The sequence below is a fragment of the Miniopterus natalensis genome, chromosome 17 (assembly GCF_054644295.1).
Source record: "Miniopterus natalensis isolate mMinNat1 chromosome 17, mMinNat1.hap1, whole genome shotgun sequence".
Lineage (NCBI taxonomy): Eukaryota > Metazoa > Chordata > Mammalia > Chiroptera > Miniopteridae > Miniopterus > Miniopterus natalensis.
In genome coordinates, this window is record NC_142097.1 from 8,819,683 (window position 1) to 8,845,386 (window position 25,704).

The following is a 25,704-nucleotide window of genomic DNA, read 5'->3' on the forward strand; positions in this document are numbered from 1 at the left end:
CGTTCTTATCTCCTGCATTTCCCACAGCTGAAGGGAGAAGTGGAGATCTGCTCTGGGGAAAAGCCAGGCTCCCCCCAGCCCTCATTAGTGAGCATGAGCTGTTACCTAGCTCAGCTGCGGCAGAGGTGTTGGCAGCACAGCCTCCATAATTTGCAGGTTTCCAGCGTTTCACTGGAAAAGAAATATGGACCATTAATCCAGATGAACAATCTTCAGAAAACAACACTGTTCCTGAGAGACTGTTTCATATCCTTTCCCAGTCTGAAAAGGAGTTTGTTTTCTTACATCTTTTTTTAATTGCTATGAGCTGGACTTGTAAATATTATAAGTGGTTGAGTAATACTCATCTGGTAAACTGACCAAAGGAAAGGGACATTTTTTCTGCTCCTGTAACTGGCACCCCATGCCCGCCTGGAAGGGGCACCGGTGTCGGAAGGGAAGCCTGCCTCCAGGTGCCCGCGCGGGCCTAGCGAAGCGCCAGGAAGTGACCCGCGGCAGGAGCTCGCCAGGTGTTTCTGTGCTGGGTGGGGGCAGAGAGCGCTCATTGTTCCCGAAGCTGGCAGGTTCCCAGAAGTTCCGCTGTCTTTCCTCGTCCTGAAATGTCAAATATTTCCTTGGCTGGGGGATGGATGACTGGACCCCTGAGGGTTAAGCACTGCTCTGAGGCAAGAGAAAGAAGTTCTCTCGCGTCTGACTGGACGCTGTTCAAGCTCTTCTCCTGGCCCCCGTGGGCGCTCTCCTGTCCTCTAGCTGGAACCGTATTCCTCCTCTGCCGAGTCGGAGAGTCTTCCCGCCTCTGTCTTTAAGAAATTGTAAACTTCCCTGGCCAGTGTGGCTCAGCTGGTTGGTCACCCGTGCACCAGGAGGTCACTGGCTCGATGCCCCGTCAGGCACATGCCCGGGCTGCGGGCTCGGTCCCCAGGAGGCAGCCGAGCCATGTTGCATGCTCATATCGATGTTTCCCTCCCTCTCTCAAAAAATCAATAAACTATTTTCAGAAAAGAAAGAAGGAAGGCACCTGTAAACCCTCGCAGTGTGGTGATGGCAGCTTTTTCTTCTTAGTGTTACTTACTGAAGTATTTGCTAATGAGGCCTATCTGGGATTCGCTGCGAGTGACACGCGGGGCAGGGAGCAGGTGAGGTGGCCGCCAGACTGGCCGTGAGCGACCTTTGTTCAGGCTGAGGGAGGAGGTCATCGCTGCTCATCCTACTCTGTCTCCTTTTGTAGTGGAAGTTTTCCTCCCTTAAGCGTCGTAAGAAGGAAGGGAGGAGAAAGGAAAGAGAAGGAGGGAGAAAAGGAAGAAGAAACTTTTTACACCAGTTTTGCAGCCCAAAGAAGCCTGGGCCTCTCTCCCTGATCAGCCCCACACTGTGGGGAGACAGGGTTCCCCTGAACGCCGCCCCCCCCCCCCCCCCAGTGCAGAGAAAGGGGACGAGCATGGCCCAAGGGTCAGCCCCACCTCCATTCCAGTTCCAGCTCTTCCTCTTAGCAGCTCTAGGGCCTTAGGAGAGCGAGCCTCCCAGAACCTCAGTGCTGTGGTCTGTAACTGTCTGCTGCTGAGAACTCAGTGAGGGGACACCCCCCCCCATGGAGTCAGTACAGACCCACGTGTGTGACTGTCCCACCTGCAGCCTGGCTGAGCTCTCCCGCAGGCCCTGGGTTCCTCTTTCTGAAACGTCCCTTAGAGGAGAGAGCCTCCGTTCAAGAAAGATGCCAGGGCCGCGGTCACATTCCGGGAGAGCCACACTCTTAAAGAGGGGGACTGCGGTGATAAGGTGTGTCAACACCTATTCTTTGTCCAAAAGAATTCAAAACTGGCTTTTGCTTATCACTGTCACTTGCCATCTTAGAATGACTTCCTCCGTTGACCCTCGGGGCACACCAGTTTACTTAAACCTGTTGAAAATCTCCTGCCCCGAAGGCTCTGTTTGTTCTGAAAGGGTTTGAAACGTAAGTCTTAGTAGCCATTGCTCTCAGGGTCCCCTTTTCATCTTGGGACAAGACTAGTTTATCACACACTATCAGTGACACTATCTCTGGTGTCCATAGCTGAAGTGCATTTCCACTTTTCACAGGTATTGTGTGCCCTGTCACACCTTTACTGTGGCACGTTTGTACAGTTCAGTTTCTGTGACAGAGCAATTAGCAGCTTAAAGAGAAGTCTCTGTATTAATAGTCATTCGACAGACCCGCTGCCCTTCTGCTAACACTGCGCTTTGAAGGCCTCGGGAGCCCAGACCTGTTTCTTCGTCCTCTAGTGTGTCTGCAGCGTTTGGGGACCAGCACTGACCATTTTTTGAATTGTCTCTTTTCTTGACCCCTTGGCTCAGCTACTCTCTCACTACCAACTATATTGCTTGTGTGTCTTTGTTACTGGCTCTCTGGTGCCATCCAGATATTCAGACGTTATTTGCTTATATAGAAAGGGTGTGTCGGGCCCGTTTTGGAGCCAGGCTCTGTTCCAGGAGTGAGGATACAGCATTGACTTGACAGGCAGTGTCTGCCATAGATACCCGTGGGCCAGTGATGGAGACAGAGGATCACTGAGGACCTAAGTTGTGGTTGAAGAAGGGCCACTAGAGAGATGTAAAGGGACAACAAGAGTACAGTCACCTGGAGGTCTAGACGGAGTCCTTCAGGGACACTGATGTGAGGTTGGAGGATGCATAGGGATTAACTGGGCCATGAGTGGGCGGCGCCGTCTGGGTGGAAAGGGTGCATGAGTAAGGCTGGGAGACAAGGAGCATGGCCTGCTGCAGGGACCAAAGGCTGGGATGGCTAGAGCACAGGTGCGGAGTGTGGCTTCAGGGGCGGCAAGGTCCAGGCTGCAGGGTCTTCAGCCATGGCGAAGAGTTTGGATTTGAGTTTAAGCCATCGAAGAGGTTTAAGCCCGGGAGTCACCTGACCCGATTTCCATTCCAGCGAAGTTGTGGAGAGTGGATTGGGTAAAAGGAGCTGCAGGGCAGGTCAGTCCACTGCAGTGGCCCATCCCAAGTAGGAGATGGTGGAGCCACTGATGCCTTGAGGTTCTTCCCTTGCCCTGCAAGCTTCGTGTGTTTGGACTAAAACCGGATGCGTGGCTGCTGCTTCCTAACCAGTTACTGTTCTTGGTTTCTTTGTTCCCATCGCTCATTCTGCTTTCTCCTAATCACCAATTTGAAAATTCAAGGCCACTTGTGTCAGCCTCTCCTTTGGGCCGTCACAGCCTCAGGCCAGAACCCTTGCTGCACAAGGAGCTTCTTGGACTCAAGTGTTCCCCAACTCTGATCCTGCCTGAGCACGTGACAGTGCCGCTTCCTGAAACCCCACTCATGCTGTCTCTCCCTTCCTCAAAAACTCACTCCTCCCCTTCGTCTCAGGCCAAGCCTAGGCTCTGGGGGCCAGCCATTGCCCCTGAAGCTCCACCCCACTCTGTCTGCTTTCCCCATTTCCATTTTTTATGTTGTGCAGTATAAACCTTTCACCCCAGTCCAGTAGTGGGATTCCTACCCAGGTGGAGCTCTTGATCAAACTAAAGATATTTGTGGAGGCAGAAATGAATGAAAAGAAGATTTTTTCTTCTGGTCTGGCAAGAAGATCGATAGATATAATCTTCAAACACGCACACACCTCACTACAAGCATCTTGAAATGCTAGATAAAATATTACAACACCCCCTATAATGTTCAGGTATAGCTGAATTTACAAGGAAGAAAGGAAATCCCCAGATGAAATAAATGGAGAGAGAACTGGAAACCGGAACCTGAATGAGTGAACTGATGTGCAGCTGGATCATTATCAGCCACAGTGACACAGAGCAGGCCCAGCGCAGCTCTGCAGAGGCCAGATAGTAAATAGGTTAGGCTCTGCAGACCGTGGACAGTGGGACATCTTCTTTTTCTTTTCTGACAACCTTTTAAATATATATAAACCATTCTTAGCTTATGGGCTGTATGAAACGGCCCACAAGCCAGATTTGGCCATGGGCCACAGTTTGCTGAACCCTGATGTAGAGGCCTAGGTTTATGTCCACATGAAGATAGGTAGGGGGTGGGGGTGGGGCGGGGGGGTCTCAATTCCCCAAAGGGAGTATTCTCAAAGGATCAGATCATCAGAGAAAGGGTGTGCACTAGAAAAGCATGTATCCCTTGTCACAGGGAATTCCCAGATGACAGGGAAGCTTGCATATATTTTTAAGTCACTTCTCAGTATTTAAAACTGTGGACATGCTGTTTTAAATTCACACTGAACTACAGTGAACCCTGCAATCTGCGGATGGAATTCAGGAGCCTGTGGATGCGGAGGAGAAAGCTAATTGCATTCTTATTTTCACTAACCTCTAATTGAGATTTAGCATTTTCTTCAATTAAGAAGATAGTTAACAGGCCACAGTAATGTTAGTAGAACTTGTGACTTTGTCACCAATAGAAATCACAGATATTTTCACATCAAAATATAGCACATGCATTATTATCTCAGCATTTAAAAGTATATATATATATATTGATAATTATGTTCCAATATCATTGGAAATTTCAAAACACAGTTCTAAATAATTGGGCCAAAGAAGAAATTGTTGAAATTTTTTTAAATTTTTATTTATTGATTTTAGAGAGAAAGGGAGAGATGGGGTGGGGGGGGGAACATCGACTTGTTTCACTTATTGATGCACTCACTGGTTGATTCTTGCATGTGCCCTGACCAGGGATCAAACCCGAATCCTTGGCCTATCGGGACGACACACTCATCAACTGATCCCAGTCAGGGCTACAGATTGAGTGTAGTATCCAAATCATAAGAAGATAATGAACAGTTTTACGCCAGCACTTTTAAATACTCAGAAAAAAATGGGCAATTTCCCAGAAAAATATAATTTAGCAAAACTGACTCAAGAAGAGGGAAAACCAGAATTCCCAGTGTGGGAAGCTACCCAAGTGCAGAGTGAGTGTTGAAAGTTCATCGAGCAGCCATTCATTCATTCATTCAATGAGCCCCACTCCAGGCACCATCATGGCAGCTCGGGTGCAGCAGTGAATGAAGTAATCAAAGCTCCACGCTCTCTGTTCTGTCCAAAAGAACTTTCTAGGATGGTGGAAATGCTCTTCATTGTCTCTGTGCATCATGCTACCCACTGGCCATGTGTGGCTCTGAAGCACTTGAAATATGGTTAGTGCAACTGAGACATTGGATTTTTAACTTTATTTCCCTTTAATTAATTGAAATTGAAATAGCCAAATGTAACCAGCGGTTATCTAGTTAATGAGATCAATAACATGTTAATGGCTTCCTGTGAGAGCACGTCATTGAACTCTCAGGACCCTGACCTTTCCAGAAACAGCTCCGTCTGAGGTGGCAGCCCTGGTGGCCAACAACCACGTGATCCTGTGGGGTCGACTCACCTGTTACTTTATGGAGCATTTTCAGGTGCTTTAACCATCTGCTCCTCACTTGCCTCTTGGGGCCTCAGTAGCTCAGGGATGCTTCAGTGGGCAAACAGTGATTGAGTGCTTCCTTTGTAGTAGCCACACCTGTCCCTGGCATATGCCACATGCCACGACCATGCTGGCCTCGGGTGCCTGGCCATGGCGAGCGCTCACTACATGCTGGGAAGTGTGGGAGACGTGAGCTGAGTGAGTGAAGGGGCCGCCTCCATCAGCGCTGCAGGAATGGGCGATCAAGAGTCCCGATGCAGGAGCTGGAGAGCTGAGCCCAGGGAGCAGACTGGCCAGGCGGGCTGGTGCTCTCCTTTGTCTTCCCCAGCCAAAAATTTTAGGAAATAAAACAGAAAAAATACTAACATAAAAATGTGTATGTGAAGAAAAAGCCCCTCTAGTGGATATTTTTACAAATGGATGACATAGTATTTTGGGCTCCAGAAGAAAAGGGAAAGCCATGTGGATAGTGGAGATAATGGATTCCAGAATGAATTTCCTCGTGAACTCGAAAGCCCGTTGCTTTATTGGTGTCTCATCAGAACAAACAGAAAGCAGGGCCAGGCTGCACACCTGGGGGCTGAGCATGCTCGAGTGCTGAATGAGGGGGGAGCTCACCCAGGTCCCCCCAGCCCTGTCAGGAGCTCCTACACTTTGCTGGCACAACTTGAGGTGGTGGGGTGCAACCTCAGCAGCGTCCCCCAAGCCCTCCCTTTTGCACCCCACTACCCACGAAGCCAGAGCTGTGCAGCGCCCACGCCCTGGGGCTGCTGATACCGTCACACATCGAAGCACAAAGGAAAGGCTCCCGGGGAGCAGGCGGCCGGGAGAACTGCGCACAGCGTCTCCCTGAAGATACTTGGGATCGTGATGTTCGTCGGAGCGAGTCACTGAAAGGCGTCTTCTGTGCTTGTTTTTCAGGAATGATAATGGTGATTTTATTGCTGCTCGTGGCTATTGTGGTCGTTGCAGTCTGGCCTACCAAATAGTGGCAATAAAAGGACCACCAGCTCTGACACCTGCCAGTGATGGAGAAAAGCCCAGCACCCTTTTGATACATGAAAGCTGCTCTCAATAAATTCCCTCAAAGCTCTGAACTCTCGATGTGTTGCCTCAGTAAAAGCAAATTGTGCGGCGGCTCTGGAGCCAATGGAGCCTCAGGCTCAGTGTGGCCCCTCTGGGTCCTGCCTTTGTCATTTCGGTGCTAACCCAAGGTTTCTCAGTGGTCACTGCCCATGGCTACTAGTGATTCCACCCACCCCAAAGTGCACTGGCACCTGGGGCGTACTGAACAAATGGGCAATTAGTAACCCTGAGCGCCTGGTCTGCTAGGGAAGTCACATGTCCATGTAGGAAACAGTGAACAGTTCAGGCAAGGAGGAGGGAGCGACGTGAGGCTGTGACACAGGCAGTGCCACAGACACCTGTTCCTGTGTGACCATCCTGCCCTCTCCCGCCAGGCTCACTGCTCCCGGTGGTGCTGCCATTGCTGAGAACTTTTCTGGGCTCTACTGGAATCGCCTTCTAGACCTAGAAGCATGTTCTCTTTCATTTCTTTGTAAGAGTTAACCATTTCCAAGGCTGAACATCTGTCCAGGCAGCCAGGGTGAAGTCTATTGCATGCGGTGGGTGGGGTGGGAAGTGATCAGTCTGAGAAGTACTGCTTAGGGTTCAGAGAAAGGTGTGGTTATGAAGTCAGGAGAACAGTGCCTTACTTGGCTCCTAGACTGGCTCTGACAACCCAGCGTGTGATGTACACAGTGCGTCCGTGTGCGCGTGCATGGGAAAGGGCAGACGGGGCAGGCCTGCAGGGGATCCCCGGCCCCTGGGAGCATCGGCAAGTTCCAGGTTAGAGGGTGGTGGGCCCAGCTTCGTGCCCTCTCTCCTATCTGAATAGAGAGCAGGCTGGGCCAGCTCACCTTGCTTTGCCCTCCTTGGCAAAAGGGGAAAGAAATTAGGTTGGTGACAGGGCAAGTTCCAAAGTACAAGATGTCACTGAATAAAAGCAGGGAACAGGCCTGTGGTGGGGGAATCCTAGGGGGGGTGACTTGACCCCCTGTGGACAGGGACAGGCTGGAGGAAGAGCAAGGTGCTTCTGGCACAGTGATTTTTCCTTGGACCCTGAGGCCTGAGACTCTGGTGTAGTGTGAAGATCTGGGCCAGACACCCAGCCTGCGGGGGAGGGGAGCTGTGACTTCCTGGGTGGTGAAGTGTAAATCACTGCAAAGTGTTGTGACCCTGTTCCTGGCAGCGGTTCCCTAGAGGGGCTGGGTCACCTCAAGGCTCCACCTGGCCCTGCTCCAGCTGAGCAATCCTCCCACCTGGGGTGCATGTGGTGATGACACACTCCTCTCCTGTGAGCAGCAGCCAGCCCTGTCTCCCGGTCAGCAGAACAGTCAGGACACCCACCCAAGTGGGAGCGGCCTGGACCCACCCCAGACCTGCCCCAGACCTAGGTGTCTTGCTCCAGCTCTAAGTCCCTCCCTCACAGGTCAGTGAGGGTCTCTGACGACATCTCATCCAGAACCTGAGCCAGTGGAAGAGCCACTGTGGGCTCTGGCGGAGGCACGCGACACTAGCAGCGGCGTTTCACTCAGAAGTAAGCCATCTCCTGGGTTCACAGTTCACTGGTCGGGACCAAAAGTGCCCTGAAGGCAGAGGGCCTGAGCTAGGTGGTGAATGGCCCCAGCGGTGACCACACCTCTTCCCAGCGGTGTGGCCGGGGGCCTCCATGTCCTCCCCCCAGAAAGTGGAGAGCATCCCCCGCCTCAGGGCGGCTGTGGGTAGGTGGGCGCATAAGCACAGAGCCACTGCTCGGCTCAGCGGAAATAGGACTCTTCTAGCCCAAATCTAAACCCGCTGGGCCAGGTGGTCTCCAGATCCACACTCACGGATTCTGTCCTACTCACCACCTACCGCAACCAAGCAAACTCCTGAGGGCGTGCGGTGGGGCAGAGCAGAGCCCCCCTGTCTCTGTGGACCCTGACACCCACCAGCCTCCAGGGCTGCCAACACGCAGACCCAGGCTGGCCTCAGATGGTGAGGCCCTGGGCGCAGATTCAGCATAACAGCCGGGCTGTGTTTAGATGGCAAGTGCCAAGGGGATGAGAGGGCAGGGAGTGGAGACCGGCATGAGCATGAGCCCTGGTGCTGGGGAACTGGATTGCAGAACGAAGGGGAGGAAGTGGAAGCAGGCTTGTCTCAAGATGGGTATGTTCCCAAAGGAGAGGAACCTTGCTGGACAGGGAGCCAAAGGGTTTTCGGACGGGAAGGCATCCTGGGACGCATTTTGCTTGTGGGGTGGGAGCGAAGTGGTTGCTAATGGCTCACCCAACAGAAGATCAAGAATCTGGAGAGCCACGTCTCTCAGTGTTGTCGTGCAAACCCCCAAATCTATATAAACAGTGTCTCCTTGGAGCCCCCCACTTTGGGGCTCATGGGAGGCAGCATTGAAGGTTTGTTTGACTTTCTCACCTCCTCTTGACTTGCTCAGCACGGAGCCCCGGCAACTCGTGGGCGTCTTGAACCAGAGCCACGGCGTTCTGGCTCAGCCGCACGGAAAGGCCTTTTCAAGCCAAACACTGAGCTGATGTCTGCACACAACAGCTTCTGTTCTCTAGATGAGTGGGCTCCAGGCCCGGCCAGCACCGCTAGCTGGGCGACCTGGACAAGTGACTTCACTTCTCTGGACCTGCAGGCAGGGGAGGGGGTGAAAGGCTGGCCGGCTTAGACTGCAAGGACCTGCTGTCCAGGCCTCGGGCAGTGCTGGGCATGAAGGCTCCCCGCTCCTTAGCTTTCTTGGGGGCTTCTCCCATGAGACACCCACCCCACTTGGAGCCGCAGGGCAGACCAGAAGTGGAAAGGAATTCCCGAGCCACCTTGGGGAGTCTGTTGCATCAAGACCCACTCTAGAGTAACATTCTCTGGCTGGGTGGGTCAGGCCTACACGTCCCCTTCAAAGGTATCAGGAGCGCAGCTGCCGCGGCCCAGGCTCTGAGCCTGTCGTGTGAGCAGTAAGACCTTAAGCTAAGCACAAAGAAAAGAGGCAAGACTGGGATTTAGCACCCATACCTTGGATGTTTTTTAATGAAAATAGACTTAATTAAAATAACAGTATAAGTATTGTTTAACTTAACTGATTATTAATTATAAGCATTTTGAGTCTGGATACCATATAAAGAAATCCAGATACCTGGTTACAACTGGTCTTCTTGCTCCGTTGAAACTTCATCATTAGTAGAAACGGTAACAGACCTTAGTCTGCATTAGCCCCAGGACAATCTGTTCCCCGAAAGACCTCCTGGGCCCGGCCGAGCTTGGGACCCTCCTCCTCCTCCTCCTCCTCCTCCAGACTGCAGGACGGCTCCTGACTAGTCAGACCCGCGGCCAGCCCAGCTGCTCTTTCCTCCTGTCAGTAAAGGGGCCTAGCCTTCTGAGAACCCTCATCCCTGCTTCAGCTTCGGGCTGCAGGAGAACTATTGGTAAAGACTAAAGATCACCTCTTGCCTAGCTAACAGCCCCTCTGATTAAGTGGGGTTTTCCCCCTTTATTTAAAAAACTGGGCCAAGATTCATCTTTCCTCCAGTTGCTTTGTACGTCTTCAGACTTCCCAGTTCAGCTCTGTCCAGAAATGAGCTGCTGCCCTGTTGAGACTCCAGTCTGATAAAGCAATGAGTTCATCCATCCGTTGCTCTATTTCTCACTGGCTCTGTTCGTCATTCACTCCCAGTTTTTCTTGGCATATTTCTTACATCTTTATTTAGTCTTAAAAGAGCATAGAAAGAGGTGTCTGTGCAACGAAGTCTGAAACCCAGGGGTGTCTCTGCCATGAGTAGGCAGTCCCGTCCCAGGGCGCTGTCTCTGGGAAGGGCCGGGTGGGCTTTGCGAATGAGTGCGCCCCTCTGAAAGTCGGCTGACCCTGGGAAGCCCTCTCACTCAGCTGGCTCTGGGCTTTTGACTGCGCTGGGCCCTGAGTCCTAATAGGGATCGCTCAGCTTCCCTGTGCCTAACCATCCCAGCCTCTGAAATGGACTTTTCCAACCACCTTGGGACTTAGCAGAGACCCAGCTTATTTCCTGCGTCGAGCCTGGCGGCTGTCAGTGCCACCTCTCTCAGGCTAGAGAGTTAAGCAGGCTCTGGGATGGCCTCTAGTGTCTCTGATCAACAGTGTTTCCTTCCAGCCTGGGACAGGCTGCAACTGCCAGCACGCCCAGCACTGGTGAAGTTCCGAAGGAGAAGACACTCAGTCACAGACAACTGTTTTAAGAAGGACAGGAAAAAGCCACATTGTGAAAGTCTTTGAGAACTGGACCCTTGAACAGAATGACCAGCCCTGGCCAGTGTGGCTCAGTTGGCTGGGCATCGTCCCATGCACCAAGAGGTCGCCAGTTCAATACCAGGTCATGCACATGCCTGGGTTTCTGGCTCCATCCCCAGTAGGGGGTGTGCAGGAGGCAGCTGATCCATGTTTCTCTTTCTCCCTTCCTCTCTCTCTAAAATCAGTAAAAATATATTTAAAAAAAGAAAAAAGAATGACCAAAGCCAAGAGTCACATTTCCAAGTGTAGCATAAACCCTGAACCCTGGTCTCTGGGCAGGCACTCAATCCTGCAGCTGGCCCAGCTGGGTCTGAACTGGCCTTGGGAAGAGCCTGAGATCGCAGAAAAGGCTAGTTTTATTCCTGGCCTGTCCAGCTACCTAAGACTTGCTTCCTGCCCCTGACCACCCAGTGTCAGGAACTGCCATGCCAGCAGAGACTTACACCTGAGACTGACCTTGACATAAGACCAGCCACCGCTGTATCTAGCTGCCCTGGCTTTGACCCCTGGTCTGAGAACACAGCTCCTGTTCCCTAGAGCCAGACCCTCTGAGGAGGCTGGGCTGGCCTGTTTCTTCCTGAGGAGAGGCTAATGGCACTTCAGCCAGCTCCCCATGCTGCAGGGAAAGGCCGCCCATGCCTCCCAGGTGCCAGCGGGATCTGTGTTGCTGAGGGGCCGACCAGGCCCATCGCGGAGACTTGTCTTCAAAACAGCTGGGTGCAGAAATTACAACTTCCTGGTGACGATCGGCTCCGCTTCGCATAGCAACACAACATGTTCCTAATGACTGAATTGTTTGTTTAATAAAGAAATCACAACCATTTGGAGATTTAAATATAGTTTCTCAGAAACCCAGTGAGCTCAGCTCCTGGTGGCTGCGTGGCGCTGGCAGTGGCCCCATCCCTGCACCGCACAAAGCCTTTAGCAATGGCTTGGAAAAAAAACTCTTGAGTTTTACTAATCCTGCTGTCGTCTCTCGTGAGTCTCCTGTTGGCTTTAATAGAGGAAACTAGATCTGTGAAAGGCAAGACACTTGCAGGTTCTGAATCAGGTGGGGATATTCCAAGGTATACTCTGCCTGGGTGCTGAATTTAGGGCAGGTGGGGAGACCTCTGCCCTCCCCTGCGGTGCCCCGGACCTGGAACTCCAAGGAGTGGCAAGGATGGATCCCAGGGATGGTTCTCAGGGACTTAAATACAGCTTGACCCATTTGAGAGACTTTTAGCTTAAAATCACACTTGGAGACTGCAAGGCCCTAGGACTTCACAAGCAAAGCTGCCCTTTTTTTTTTTTGGTAGGTGGCGTTCTGTCTCAGGCTTTGTGAAAAATCAGTGGCGCTCTGGCTTGCTGGGAGTTCTCAGACCAGAATCGATATTCCTTAAGTGGCATAAAGGCCTGCCATGCTTCTCTCTCCCTGCATGCCCACCACCCACAGCTCAGACCACCAGTAAAGACTGGAAGACAGAGAACAGTGTACAAGAGTTTATTTAATTGATATCTGAATTTAGTTCTATCATGTGGGGCCCAAGTTACAAGTTCCATCTGGGTCCATTACAACTCTAAACAAAACAAAAAACTTAAAAAAATCCACAACTTTTTCCATGTCATTAAATATATTCATATATAATAACCATAATATATTAGTATGCATTGGAAAGGAACACTGACCCAAACAATATGTCATGGTCACAACTAAACATTTACCATTCTGAATGATCAGAATTCCAGAACCCAGCAGGGAGTGGAGGGAGCGTGGGTAGTGCACTCAGGAATGGGGGTGGGAAGGATGTCCAATCACACAAGGAGTGGGGCGGCTTGGTTTGGGCAGAGGGCAAGGCCCCAGAGCACACACACTGATACCCCTAGGGTATGGCATGGCTGCGCCGTGAACCTCAGCCCAGGAACCACATCAGTGAGTATAGTTTGCCTACTCTGTCTCTCTGGTGGGATGTGATGGGGAGGGGGCTTCCTCTGAGCACTGAGACCCCAACGTTTTTCAGTTTCCTGGAGGGACTATTTCCTGATCCCTCCGAGTCTCCTTGATTTCATTCCAACCTGGAGTAAACCCAAGAAAGTCTGTACCCATTTCCTGCACGCTACTATGGAGGCAGAATTCCAGGAGGTCACTAGGGGCCTTGGGGCAGCTCACAGCCTCCTTGGTTGGACTAGAGGTGTCACTTCCTCCCATTTCCCAGGACCTGCGGAGGCTGCCTCCCACCCTGCACTCAGGACAGAAGCCACGGCCTGCAGGTGAGTCTGGGGCAACCCCATATCCTCCCCCTTCCCTACACCCCAATCTTCAGCGTTACTGCGTGTCAATAAAGAGGGTCACTCCACTGTCAGGGGCTCCAGAAAAAGGGCAACTGGGGAATCTGTTTTTTTTAAAAAAAAAAAAGACTAATCTGGTAGGTTTTTCTTTAAACATCTACATATCACAATTCTGGTTAATACACTCTTCAAAATCAAAATCTAGTTCCATTTTACATCCCTTCCTAACTGTACAGATGGGCACCTCAATTCCTATTCCCATCTCCTCCCTGGGACGGGCGGGGGTGGAAGAGGGTGCTTTCCCAAGGAGGGGTCCCCACTGCTGGAGTTGGGTACCTGGATTCAGGAGCGGTGGGCTGGGTTCGGGCTGGGCCAGTGAGATGCGGAAGGCCTATGATGACTGAAATCCCAACAGTGTCTTCACCCCCACCTGGCCACTCTGACATATTCCCCAGGGGCCAGGCCACCAGGTAGGCTGGATGGCCTTTGCCCTCAGGGTGCTGAGCAGGAGGGTGAGCCTAGAGGCTGGTTGAATTTAAAGCAAGATGCATTATTGCTTGGCAGGCTTCTGTCTCCAGAGCTGGGGCCTCGGAGACCATCAGAGGTGGCCCTTTGATGGACCTGGGGTGACTCAGACCCAGGGTGGGAGGTGGTGGGGCTGCCACGGCCCTTCTGGGCAGGGCAGAGAAGACAGATGGGTGTAAATAGAAACAGGACAACAGCCCAAACAGTAAATGCCAATAAAGGACTATGGGCAGCAAAATGCCAAGAACTCCTAGGTGCTAATGGCACTCAGCGAACGACGCTGGCGTCAGAGGGCTCACTGCTAGGAGAGAGGTCCCTACGCTCCGTCTTGGGCCTGGATTCAGAGAGACAAGTATCCCTTCCCAAGGCCATTCTGTCCTCTCCCTGCCCCCAGGGGCATCTCTGCCAGTCTCCTGGAATCCCTCCAAACACCCCCGGGCAGCCAAATGTCCTTTCTACTTCATCTTAGGTTAGCTAAGGCCTGCCGTCCAGAACCTGGGCCTTCCAGGGGTGCACTACGGTGAACTTACAACCAGCTTCACCCACCTCTCTTGCACCCCTCTGAAGATGTTATTGTGCCCATTTCCACACACACACTTCTATTCTCTAGAGCAGTCACCAGGCCTGGTGTCTCAGTGGTGGCGCCCCAGGAGCACCCTGGCAGCCTGCTACGGGAACCGGGTGGGCAGGCCACAAAGCCAGTGTGCAGTGAGCAGGGGCAGCACGGCCCCTTATTTTTCTGGTTACCTTGGGCACAGGTGCTTCAGTTTCCTTGCTGGTGAGTGTGGGGGTGAGAATCCCTGTCTCACGGGGTTGTCGTCAGGACAACAGGAGGGTGTGGGGGTAAAGTGCCAGGCACAGAGCAGGTGCTCCCTCAATGGCAGCCAGGGTATGGGCCGAGGCCGAGGAGGCGGGGGAGGGTGGGAGCCTGACCACGGCGACCACGCCTCATACTTAGTGTCACCCTCTGAGCAGGCACACTCCAGCAGGAAAATGGAACTGGTTTCCTGACTGAGAAGGGAGCCAGGCCTCTAAGTCAGTGTGCGGGGGTGGCCTCTGGGCAGTGCAGAGCTCAGGGGCAGGAGGCAGCAGGCCCCAGCACAGGAACAGGCCCTGGGCGAGACACTAGGACCTGAGGGTCTGGGCTGCCTGCTGGAAGACAGTGTCTCTAGGCAGCTCTGGAAAGGGGGTCTGGCCACACCTGGGGGCATGGGAGGCCTCCACAAAGGGGGAAGCTGGGAAGGTGTAGGCCAGGTACTGCCCAGGCTAGACCAAGACAGGTGCAGGGGCGGGCCCAGGGCGGGGGCGGCTGCAATAGGCTCTCTTGGCCTAGCAGCCTCTGTCCCTTCCCTTGGGGAGCCAGGAGTGAGGGCAGCAACAAGAAGTGGTCGTGGTCTCCTTGGTAGCCAGGAACCTGGTCATTCCTGGCCCTGCCTGCCCATGGCTCAGGCAGGCTGGCACCTTGCTGAGCCAGCAGACCCAGTCCCAGCTCCCGCCAGCCCCTTCCCCCAGCCGGGCCTAACCTCCTTTGCAGCCTGCATTCCATGCCCATCCAGGCCCTTCCCAGCTGTAGACACTGCTGAGGGGCCTTGTGGGAGCTGATGTCATTACACAAATAGTGTCACTGCCATAAACCCAGCCAGTGCCCCTCCCCCCTCCCCTGGAAAATGTCATAAAGGGGCTGGTTCCAAGTTTCCAGAAAGGAAACTCTCTGGGAGGTAGTGCCTTCCCAGTGCCTCCTCCAACAGGCAGCTCCAGTGTGAGGCAGTGACCACCCGGCTTGAGCTCCTCAGGGGTGTCTTTAGGTCCACGGCCCTCTGCATGGGCCAGAATCCTGGGCCTGCACCCAAACCCCAGCTGGGCAGGGGCGGCGCCAGCAGGGGCTTCTGCCTCACCCCACCCAGGAGGACCAGCTCAGCAGGTGGCAAAGGAGGCCACAGCCCGCATGGGGAATCCTGGTGGCACAGGCTGCTTCAGCCGCCCCCAAATGCCTGCCTAGCCCCTTTTAGAGGGGCCCAAATGATCCCAACCAGGGGGTCCTGTGACAAGGAAGGGTCGGGGAAAGGTGGGGATTTTCGGTCTTTTGTGTTTGGGGGGTGGTTTGGCCGGGCTCGCTCGGGACCCCGGCCCACCTGGGGGCCTGAGAATTCACAGTTCTCCTCACGTCCCCTTCTCCCGAACCACGCCCGGCGCTGCGCCCGTGCCCCCGCCACGCGACCCGCCCGGCCCTAGGCGCGTCCCTGCTCTGGAAGGGCCCGTGAGGTAGCTAAGTCTCGGCCGCGGGTCCCAGGCCGCCCGCTGCGCCCCCTCCCCGCTGCGGCTCCGCCCGGCGCTCGGGGCGAGGGGCGGGGCCGCCGGGAGAGGCCGCGAGCCCGCCCGCCCGGAAGCCCTGCGGGAGGCCCGCCCGCCCCGCTCCGCTAGGCCTTCTTGCACTTGCCCTTCTTCTCGCGCTGCTGGAACTTGCGCAGCCGCCGCGCCCACGTGTCCCGCCACTGGATCACCAGGCTGCTCTTGTCCGCCACGATGCCGCTCTGGTCCGGCGAGTCCTCCGCGTTGCCCAGCAGCAGGTACTTCTTGAGGGGCTTGATTTTCGGGCACTTGCAAGCGATGTCCCGCGAGCGGATCCACAGGCTCTGGTCACCGCGCCGAATGCGGCTGGTGCCCTGCTTGTACACGGAGATGATGTTCACCGTGAACTTCCACCAGTCCCCCGCCTTGTCTGCCTTCAGGATGTGGATCTGGACGGCTGCAAGGAAGCACAGGCAGGCGGTGGGCCACAGGACCCGGGTGCCGCCGGTGTCCCCAGCTCCTTGGCCAGGTCGGCCCTGTCTGCCTGTTCCTCTCCGAGGCTGACAGTGGGGCAGCCTAGCTGACGGAGCTGGGAAGTGACTGCACAGGGTGTCCCACGGGATGGGTGAATGGTGGCCAGGAGGAGGAACCCCACCTCCTGACACCTGGGTCACCGCTTCAGAAGCCTTACCTCATGCCTATTTTGAAGTGCACCCAGCACTGCCTTTGGGGACAAGCCCCCTCTTAGGTTCTTAGGGTCCAGGAAGGCAAGAAGAAACCTACGGGAATTGACCCGGCGCCCAGCACTCTGGGTAGAGTCCATCTGCCCAGGGCAGGTGCCTTCAGAGCAGTGCTGGATGGACAGGACACAGGACTTCCTCAGGTGGGCGCCCCTAGGCATTTTCAAAGGCCCCAACCACTTAACACCAAGCCTCCTGACACCTCCAGACACACAACTTTGCCCTTGACCCTGAGAAAATCATAATGGGATCTCAGAGCCCAGGTGCGGTGCACCCCGAACCTGCCCTTCAAGGTGCCCACAGCACCTCTTCCAGAGTCCACGGTTCCTGTAGTGCCCACTTCACATCCCTGCCAGGCTGCCCTCCCTACCACCCTCACCTCTCAAATTCGCCAGGTCACTCCTCTTCCAATTCTCTGCTCTTTCCCCTACTGTAGGAGTCCTCGAATCAAAGGACTTGTCAAAACATGAGTATCTAATTCAGCAGATCTGGGGTAGGGGGGAGAAGCAGCATTTCTCACAAATTCCCAAGTGCTGCTGAAGCTGCTGATCCAGAGAACACACTGAAAATCAGTGCCCTAGCCAATGTCACCAAATGTTATTTTTGCAGATTAAGAGGTTTTTTAAAAATAGGAGAAAATACTTTAAAACAAAAAGAGGGAAAATGTTGCTCAAATATATTTTTCAAATACTAGCTTAAAGTCAAGAGATTTCCTTACTGCAGGACTTTTCAGAGCCTTTAATCTAAAAATTGTGTGTGTTTACACGTGCACATGCGCACATGCATGTGTTGATTTCCCAAACAACCCTGACTGCAGAGCCTCTTGCTTGGTGCATTTCAGCCACCAGAGCCCCATAGGGCCTACTTGGAGAACTGCTGATGGAGGGATACATATTCACTCCCCCCAGTCCAAGGGATAAATGGAGAGGCCTCTGCCACAATGACCTCCATTCATGGACTCAGATCCCAGTCTAGAGGGCCCAGGGAGACTAGAGGAAGTCTATAGGAACTGACCATACCCCAGCTCTCTGGGCCAGGTCCAACTGCCCAGGGCCATATTCCCCATCCCCTTGGTCAGAACGGGGCACCTTCCCCTTGCTGAGCCCACCCAGAATGCCCTGTACCCTTCACCCCTGGACCAGGTTGAAGACTACCCTGGCAGCTGAGTGGACTTGAGCCCTCCTGAGAAAGGAGCAGCAGTTTGTCCCTCCATATTAAAGGTAAAGAAACTGAGTCACAGCAGGCTCAGGGGCTTCAGCAACCAGGAGGATGTGTCCCTGGGGAATGCCTAGGGGTCACCACCTGCCCACTTACAGCTCCAGGCACTGGGCCCACCCACAGTTCAGCCTGGCTCCCTTGCTGGCTGACTTCTCTCAAGGATTCTGTGGGCCACTCTGCCACCTTCACTCCCAGGGCCCTTCCTGTGCCCGGGGTGGTAGGGAGGGGCAGGGATGGCTGGGCCCAGGAAAGCATCAAACACCATCCAGCTCATCCTTCTGGATGAGGGAAGTTGCAGATTTTCCCATATTTTCAGTTCAGCTGTTCCTGGGCATCCTGAACTTTGCACTCCAGTCTGAGGGCTCCAAAGAATGGCTGCCATGGCAACCGTTTCCATGTTTTTGTCACCAAGGGACTCAACACTCAGTGTGAACTCTAATGGGGGGCAGGGAACCCTCCAGCCCAAGAGAAGTGGCTGGGTTGTGTGTGTTTAACTGTGCAGAGAGAGGTCACCGTGGCAACTGAGTGCCCCTTAGCTAAGCAACGGGGAGCGCCCCCCCCTCCTTCCCTGAGAGCCCTGGTTTCCTCTCCTCGGGACTGAGCTGAATACTGAATGAGCCTCCCTCAGGACGTGGCGGTTCCCCTGGATGGGACCACAGATGCCCCGCCAGCCAGTCTCCCCAGCCAGGGAGGGCCGGGGGGTCTGATAAGGATGCTACAGAAGGCAGCTCAGGCTGGGGCCGCTGGAGAATTTTGCATCGATCCTAGGCCCGGAGCATCTATTGGTGTTACACGCTGAACTGATGCCCAGATTCGTATGTTGAAGTCCTAACTCCCAGGACCTCAGAAGGTGGCCATATTTGGAAATGGGGTCTTTAAAGGGGCGATTAAGTTACAATGAAGTTACTGGAGTGGGCCCCAATCCAATATGACTGCTGCCCTCATAAGAGGAAACTGGGGCACAGACACACACAGAGCCACCTGCAAGCTCAGGAGAGAGGCCTCAGAAGAAACCAACCCTGCTGACACCTTGATCTAGTGCTTCCAACCTCTGGAACTGTGAGAAAATAAATGTCTGTTGTTTAAGCCCCCGCCTGTGGTGCCTCGTCCTGGCAGCCCCAGCAACTAGAATCAGTGACTCTCCAAGATGCTGGGCCTCAGCTGCGGGCCAGGTGGGAAGCAGGCCTGAGGGTCCCCATCCGTTCTGAGGACTGGCTGGACAGTCCTATTCCCTGGACTCCAAAGAACATGGCCCTTCACAGGAGGGCCTGAAGCTGGCCCCACCTTCCCTGATCTGAATCCCCCACCCTGGGAAAGCCCTGATCACCAGGCAGGGCTTCCAGAGCATCCCCACACACACTGCCCCAGGAGCCACCAGCATGGGCCTGAAGGGCCTCCACTTAACGCTGAGGACACAGCCTGAGGGGTACCCTTCCCTGGAAACCTCGCTATTCTAGAGAATCCAGGCGTCAAAGCAGGGGACACCGGTCAACTGGGACAAAGCGCTGGCCCTTGTGCCCCTCCCACCCTAGCAGCTCCTGGCAGCTCCCTCACCATGGGGTGAGACAGCACAGACCCAGGGCAGGGGCTGGGGAGGGTGGTGGTAGGATTCGTGTGATTATACTGGAAAAAATCCACATTTCCGCTGCCCTTGGCAACGCCTCCGCACATTACACAGCCCACCAAGTATGAGCTGCACACGCAGTGCACGGGCCAAGTCCCCGCAGTGCACATACAGCTGAAAATATTCAAAATACACACTGAAGCGGTGACCTCAGGCAGAGCTGCTCAGCACGCTCCCGGCGCACTCAGCCCGGCACAGCATGGCACTGCCCGGCACAGCACCAAGGCTGCTGCCACCTCCGACAGCCCTGCTGCTGGGAGCTGGGAATGACCACGGTCTCCTGGGGGCTGTGCATCACCCGACCGGGGCTGGGCACAGTGACCTCGGCAGCTCTGCCCATCCCAGGACCATGGCTCCGAGGGCGGGCCCCTTACACCCACACAACAGTCACTCCAGGCCAATTAGTCTCAGACCTTAGGACGCCTCAGCCCCCTTGAACTGAGGTCTTAAATTGACCCCAATGAGACCAGAGCATGGGACATGGAGAGAACCCCCCCACCCTGTATTCAGAATTGAGGGAGGTGAGATGACCCTCACGAAGGCCGGCGGTGAGACTAGAAGAGGATAGTAAGAGGTGCACTGAGACCCCTTAAACCAGAGACTGGTCTGCAGGAAAAAGGACGCAGCTGGAAGGCAGAGGAGCCCTTCCCTGAAGCAGGGACAAGGGAGTGGCTGAGGCAGACGCTGGCCAGAAAGGTAGCCTGGACCCAGCCTCAGAGATAAGTGGTCCCATCTCAGGGTCCACACCTCGAATGCCCCGCACAGAAAACGAGGGCTCGGGCTGGGCGACTGCTGCAAATGCCCCATGGAGCTCTGCTCTCAGCGCAGACAAAAGCGGACACTGGGGTGCGAACCGGAGCCCACAAAGTGGGATGGATGAGGCTGGCTCCAGAAAACCCCACGCAGCCGTGGCACCTAGGGGTGCCCCCAACAAGCTGTGGAGGAAGCGGGTCTGCAGGAGGGAACAGACATCCATGGAAAAGTGAGGTGGAAGGGAGCAGGCCCCAGGGAGCAAGGCCTGCAGGTCCCAGGGGCCAGGCTGCACTTGCCTCTTGGCCTTGGAGGCCCTGAGCTGCCTGTACCTGTGTAGCCAACACCCCTTTCCTGCAGCTGGCCAGCGCGGAGCTGTTAGCAAGACCGCAGGCAGCCAGAGCAGCAGCCACCCCCCAGTAATTCCGGGGCTCACAGGAAGGCCTTTCATGCAAGTGACCCTTCTTGGCCACTGGGCAAGGCTGTGAGGACTGACTGCCCTGCTCTGCTCAAGCCTGCCACTTGGACTGGCAGAGGCACATGCCTCTGTCCCTCAGCAGAAGCCTGCGCTTGGCTCTGGAGGGATGCTGTGACCCCAAGGGAACAAGGAGGGGACTGAGGGCCAGGCCCATGGAGGCCAATCAGTAAGAAGAGCTTGTGCCGGAGCTGGGCTGGTTCTGGCCGAGGGGCAGGGGACTAGGAGGCAGGCACCGGGCAGACCGGGGGCCTGGCCCAGCCCTGGGGTCCTCTCAGCTGCTGTCCCCGGCCCAGTGCCAGGCACCTGTGTGTCCTTCCAGAGGAGCAGACCTCTGGCTATCTTGCCCAGGGTGCCTCAACCTCTACAGACTCCCACGCTGGGAAATTTTCAGGCCATCAAAGGCGATCTGAGAAGTGGGAAGCTCCAGGTCCCCTGCTGTGCGCGGATTCCTCCGGAGTGGGGCGCACTCCCCGTCCTCCACCCCGTTCATTCAAAGCCTGCCGCTCTCCCTCCCAGCGCCAGCCCTGGCCCAGGAGACCTGGAGCCATCAGCACTGGGCCCTCTGAGGACCTGGCATTGCCACCACCTCGGACAGTCAGTGGCAGAAGGCAGCTTCCAGCTGACTGATGCTCCCACCCCACAGATTTTGGAGACAATACCGCGCCACCCCCAGGGCTGGGATCAAAGCTCCAGGCCCTGGCCAGGTTCTAGGAAAGCTGCTAGGTCAGGGAGTATACAGTTGTTACTCATCCCTCTGCGGGCCCAGCCCACCTGAGACAGACAACCTGCTGGGGCGGCCCGGGGGAGTGGCCCTGGCCCAGGCCCCTGGGGCTGCCGGCTGCGTTCCTCTCCCCACAAGCCCTGAGCGCTGGACACCTCTGTAGGGAGGCTTCCTGCCTCCTGGAGGTCTCCTAGATTTACGGGCTGCTTGCAGCAGGCCCCCAGGGGCTTCCCAGCAGCTGCCCCTCCCAAGGAGACTTGGGTGGTCAGCCCCTGGCCTCCCCCCAGCCCAGCCATACCTTCCTGTTAGGCCAGTACAGCTAGGGAAGGCTTGTCACCCATCTGCCTCTGAGACAGCAGCCAGGATGAATGGGGGGAGGACACTAACCCCACAGAAACCATTAAAACCATGCAGCCCCATAAATCTCCCAGCATAGAAAGCATGTCATGAGTTGCAGCTGCTTTCATAAAATGCAGCTCTGACCACATGTTTCCCAGTCCCCTGTGAAGGTAAGGAACCGCTGAGCAGGGCCAACTCTTGCTCTCGGGGCAGCTAACCTGCCATGGGCTGGGGAGCACATGGAGCACATGGGGCTTGCAGGGCGGCCGGCAGGGCCCACACACCCGAGACGGGAGTTACAGCAGCCTCTGCCCAGTTTTCATTAAATGAGGTGGGGCTGGAGGCTCACTGTGGCCAGATCCAGCCACCAGCTCCACATACCCACCTCCAGGAATCCTCAGGAATCCAGGGGCTGCCCCACCCCCAGCCCCCCAAAGGCCCTGCCTCAGAGCTTGAGTGAAGTAGGATCACCCAACTGAGAGCTGGCTAAAGGTTCCCCTTTCCTCCCCTCAGCCAAAGGAGGAATGTTACGCCCATGAGAACCAACAGCAATGTGGAGGCTGCCTCAGTTTCCCCTGCCAGGGCGCAGTGCTCAGGCTGTGTTTTTGGGAGGGGACAGGGGTTAGGTGCCTGAGACCATCTGACTGCACAGGGATCCCCAGAGGAAGGGACCTCAGGACATCTGGGAATGAGAGGGCCAAACTCTTTAAAAAGACATCAGGTAAGAGAGTGGACCTGGGTGGGCCATATCCTGCCCCAGGCTAGGTGCTCTCATCACTGCGGCTGGTCCCTCTAGACAAGGATCCCAAGAGAGATAGAGCCCGCCACCAGGGAGGACACCCCAGGATGTCCCCCTCTCCCAGTCAGGAGGAACTGAGAGAGCCTGAGGGGCTCCTAATGCAGTGCTTCCCCCCCCCCCCCCCCCCCCCGGTGCATGGCCAGGGCTGCCAGAGTGTCACCCTGGAGGAGGGGTGAGACTCCCCTCTCTGAGGGCCTCACAAAGCCTCATGAGATGCTCCACTACCCACACCTGCTCCCAGGCTGGCTGGAGCACCTAGCCTGCTCCCCCCACCAGCCCACAGACGGAGGGCAAGGCCTGCTGGCTGTGCCGCTGGGGACCACCTGGCTGGAGAGGTCAGGCAATGAGGGTTCCCCACCCCCTCAGCATCAGTGGGGTCCCAGCCTTTGGAAAAGAAGGCGAGAGGGTTGGCTTTCCCCCACATGGCATCAGCCCAGGCCCTCATCACTGCCAAGTCCCTCGGGGCTCCTCAGCCTCCAGAGTTCATAGAACGCCTGGTGCAGAGGGGGCTCTGGCTGCAAATTAATCCTACTCCACGGGGAAGCATGGCCCATCTAAGAGCCCCCCAGCAACAGTCCTGACCACAACCACTTCCCCAGTAAGCCCCCAGCCTCCAGGGAGCCCCTTTGCAGGAAAGCAGCCCCTCCTCCCCAGGACACATGTGTACAGCCCTGTCCTAGGGGAGTGGGCACCCAACAGCTACTTTTGTCCCCTCCTGTCCCCTCTGAATACCACAGTTGCTCCAGCTCCTAAAAGTCAAACCACCCCCCAAGGATGAAACTTGCTTCTCCAGGGAGACCCAAAAAAGGGGCTCAGACCTGGAACAAAGCAAGACCCAGACTGGACACCAGAGCCCTGCTAGGGAGGCCAAAGCCCCAGGATGGGTGTGACCCTTAGCCTGGCACATTCACCTGGGGGATCAATTTGGTTGTCAAGGGCACTTGAAAAGGTATTCCTGATCTGTGACAGCTCCTGGCTGCAGGGGAGGGTGTGGTGACCTCAAGTGTGGTGATGAGCCTGCCCCAATCTCCCATCTCAGGTCTTGCACAGGCCGGCGGAGCTGGTAGGTATGTGAAGACTACCTCCCAGATCCAGGCAGGTCTCAGGGAGGAAGCCCCAGGAACAGTGACTGAGGTGCTTGGTGCCAAAGGCACTAGCCTCAGGGGAAGGGGAGCATCTAGACCCACCAGATTGACCCCACTAGGGAAAATGCCCATCTGAGTCCAGCATGGGTGGGAGAAGTGCTCTGTGACTCCAGAGACAGGTCCCTGCTGAGAGGGGAGAGGACAAGTGTTGTTTGGCTGTCCAAGAAGCACGACCTGTGTCCCCAGCCCCGACTGCACCAGCTCTCAAGGCACCTTACACAGATCCCTGTCTCCCCCAGCCCCACTCTGAGCCTCAGTGTCCACATCTGGAAAATGGGAGGAGGTATATCTTTCATTATATGGTTTTTGTGGCTTCTTAAAGCCTTCCCTAACCACCCCTCCTTCCCAAAAAACAGGATGTCCAGAGGAGGGAAAATAATGTGAGGAGCAAAGACAGAAGAAAGCTCCAGAGAGGGGACAGATGAGGGCTGGGAGCTGCCAGACCCCAGGGCAGGCCTCACTGGAGCCACCGCCCTGGAGCTCGCTGGGAGGGATAGAGGTGCAGGGCCTGACTCAGCTCCCGTCTGAGGGGATGGAAGTCACGGTGTTAGGAAGGACTGCAGTGCCCCCCACCCACCAACCCGTGGCAAGAGATCCCCATCAATGCAGCACCCTCTGGGCTTTTATGTTGAGCTGTCACACAGGCCCACCAGCCCTCCCTGCCCAACCTGGTGGTCACCCGCATTCCAGGACCCCAGGCTGACTCATGCGGACCCAGCTCCACATCTGGCCTCCATATGGGGCCGGTACTCCCTGGGGGCGGGGGGGAAGGTCACATCTGGTGGGGAAATCGGAGGACCCCAGGGGGCCGGTGACCCCCAGGGAAGGGTCAGTGAGCCTCTGAAACACCACGCCACGTGCTGCTGGCTGGGCTGCTCCTGCTCCCCGGAGCTCTGGGCAATGCCTGCCGGTAGGGGGCTGGCCTCACTATCGCCAGCTGCCTCTGGCCTCAGCAAGGGTTCTGCCAATTGCCCGGCTCCCCAGGCAGCCTTCCGTGTTGGGGGACAGCGCCCAGAGTGCTCCTCTAACATCTGCACCCTCGCCCAAGCCCGGAGTCACAGCAGCCTGCAGACGCAGCAACTTCGTCTTCAGGACACGGCTAGTAACCGCCTGGTTCTCCGCACTTGAAGGGATTGGTCTTGGTCAGAATAGCTACTGACCCCGAGGTCAAGAAGAGGAAGGGGAAGGGGTAGAGAGAGGGGGAAAGGCCACCATGTGTTGGGAGGCCCCATATGCCCAGGGCGAGTTGGAGAAAGAAAGGCCCAAGTGTGTGACTTTCCTGCCCACCCTGCGCATCTGATTCCCAGCGTGAGCAGCTGAACAAGGGCCCGGCATCATCTCCCGTCTCCACCGGCATCACACCGCTAACCTCCGCAGCGCCACAGCCCCTGCAGGCATTCCCACCGCCCGCGCCCTCGCACCCCCCCGCGGCTGGTGTCCCTGTCCTCCATCGTGGTTCTGCCCATGATCCTCCTCTACAAGGCCAGGCCCCTCACCAGAATGGCTGTGCCACCATCACTGACATCCCCACTATGATACCCGTCACCTCGGCTCCATCACCTCCCACAGCCCCACCGCTGTAACAATCACAACAGCATGGTGACTCCAATGAAGAGATCTCTGTGGCCTCCCCTGACGCTTATCAGGAGCTCAGAGTCAAGGGTCCTGTGAAGGAACCAGCTCTTGAGCGCCCTCAGGGATTGTGTGCCCACAGGCCCTGGCACGGGGGAGTAGAGAGACCTCGGCCTTGGGGCTCCTGATCTTGGGCATGTTATTTCATCATCTTGAGCCTCGAGATCCCATCGACCGAAACTAATTCCTGCGTCGCAGGAGCCTTGGAGAGCTCACTAGGAGTGAGAACGAGGCTGTGGGCTGCCCGGGCCAGGGCCTGCCGGGGACCAACAGTCACTGGCCTGCCGAGGCTCTTCCCTGGGTGTCCACTGCCCTGGGAGGTACCAGGGCACACCCGGGTGTGTTGCTACAAATTGGGGTTCCGCTTAGGTCCCCAGGCCCACCTCTGCCATGGGGCCCCAAGAAAGCACATGTGAACTTACACAGCCCCACAAACCCAGCTTCTCC

At 55.7% G+C, this 25,704-nt stretch overlaps 2 protein-coding genes across 2 annotated transcripts in view; one reads left to right on the forward strand and one right to left on the reverse strand.

Moving 5' to 3' along the window:
* STX8 (syntaxin 8) overlaps nt 1–6,509 on the forward strand; it is a 220,663-nt gene extending 214,154 nt beyond the window's left edge. The window contains exon 8 of the mRNA XM_016222457.2: nt 6,334–6,509. Within this exon, the coding sequence (XP_016077943.1) occupies nt 6,334–6,401 (68 nt within the window). The 3' untranslated portion in view covers nt 6,402–6,509. The remainder of the gene's footprint in view (nt 1–6,333) is intronic.
* A 9,430-nt stretch (nt 6,510–15,939) lies between these two features.
* The window catches only part of NTN1 (netrin 1), a 171,391-nt gene continuing 161,626 nt past the window's right edge, over nt 15,940–25,704 (reverse strand). Inside the window, exon 6 of the mRNA XM_016222406.2 lies at nt 15,940–16,268. Within this exon, the coding sequence (XP_016077892.2) occupies nt 15,940–16,268 (329 nt within the window). The remainder of the gene's footprint in view (nt 16,269–25,704) is intronic.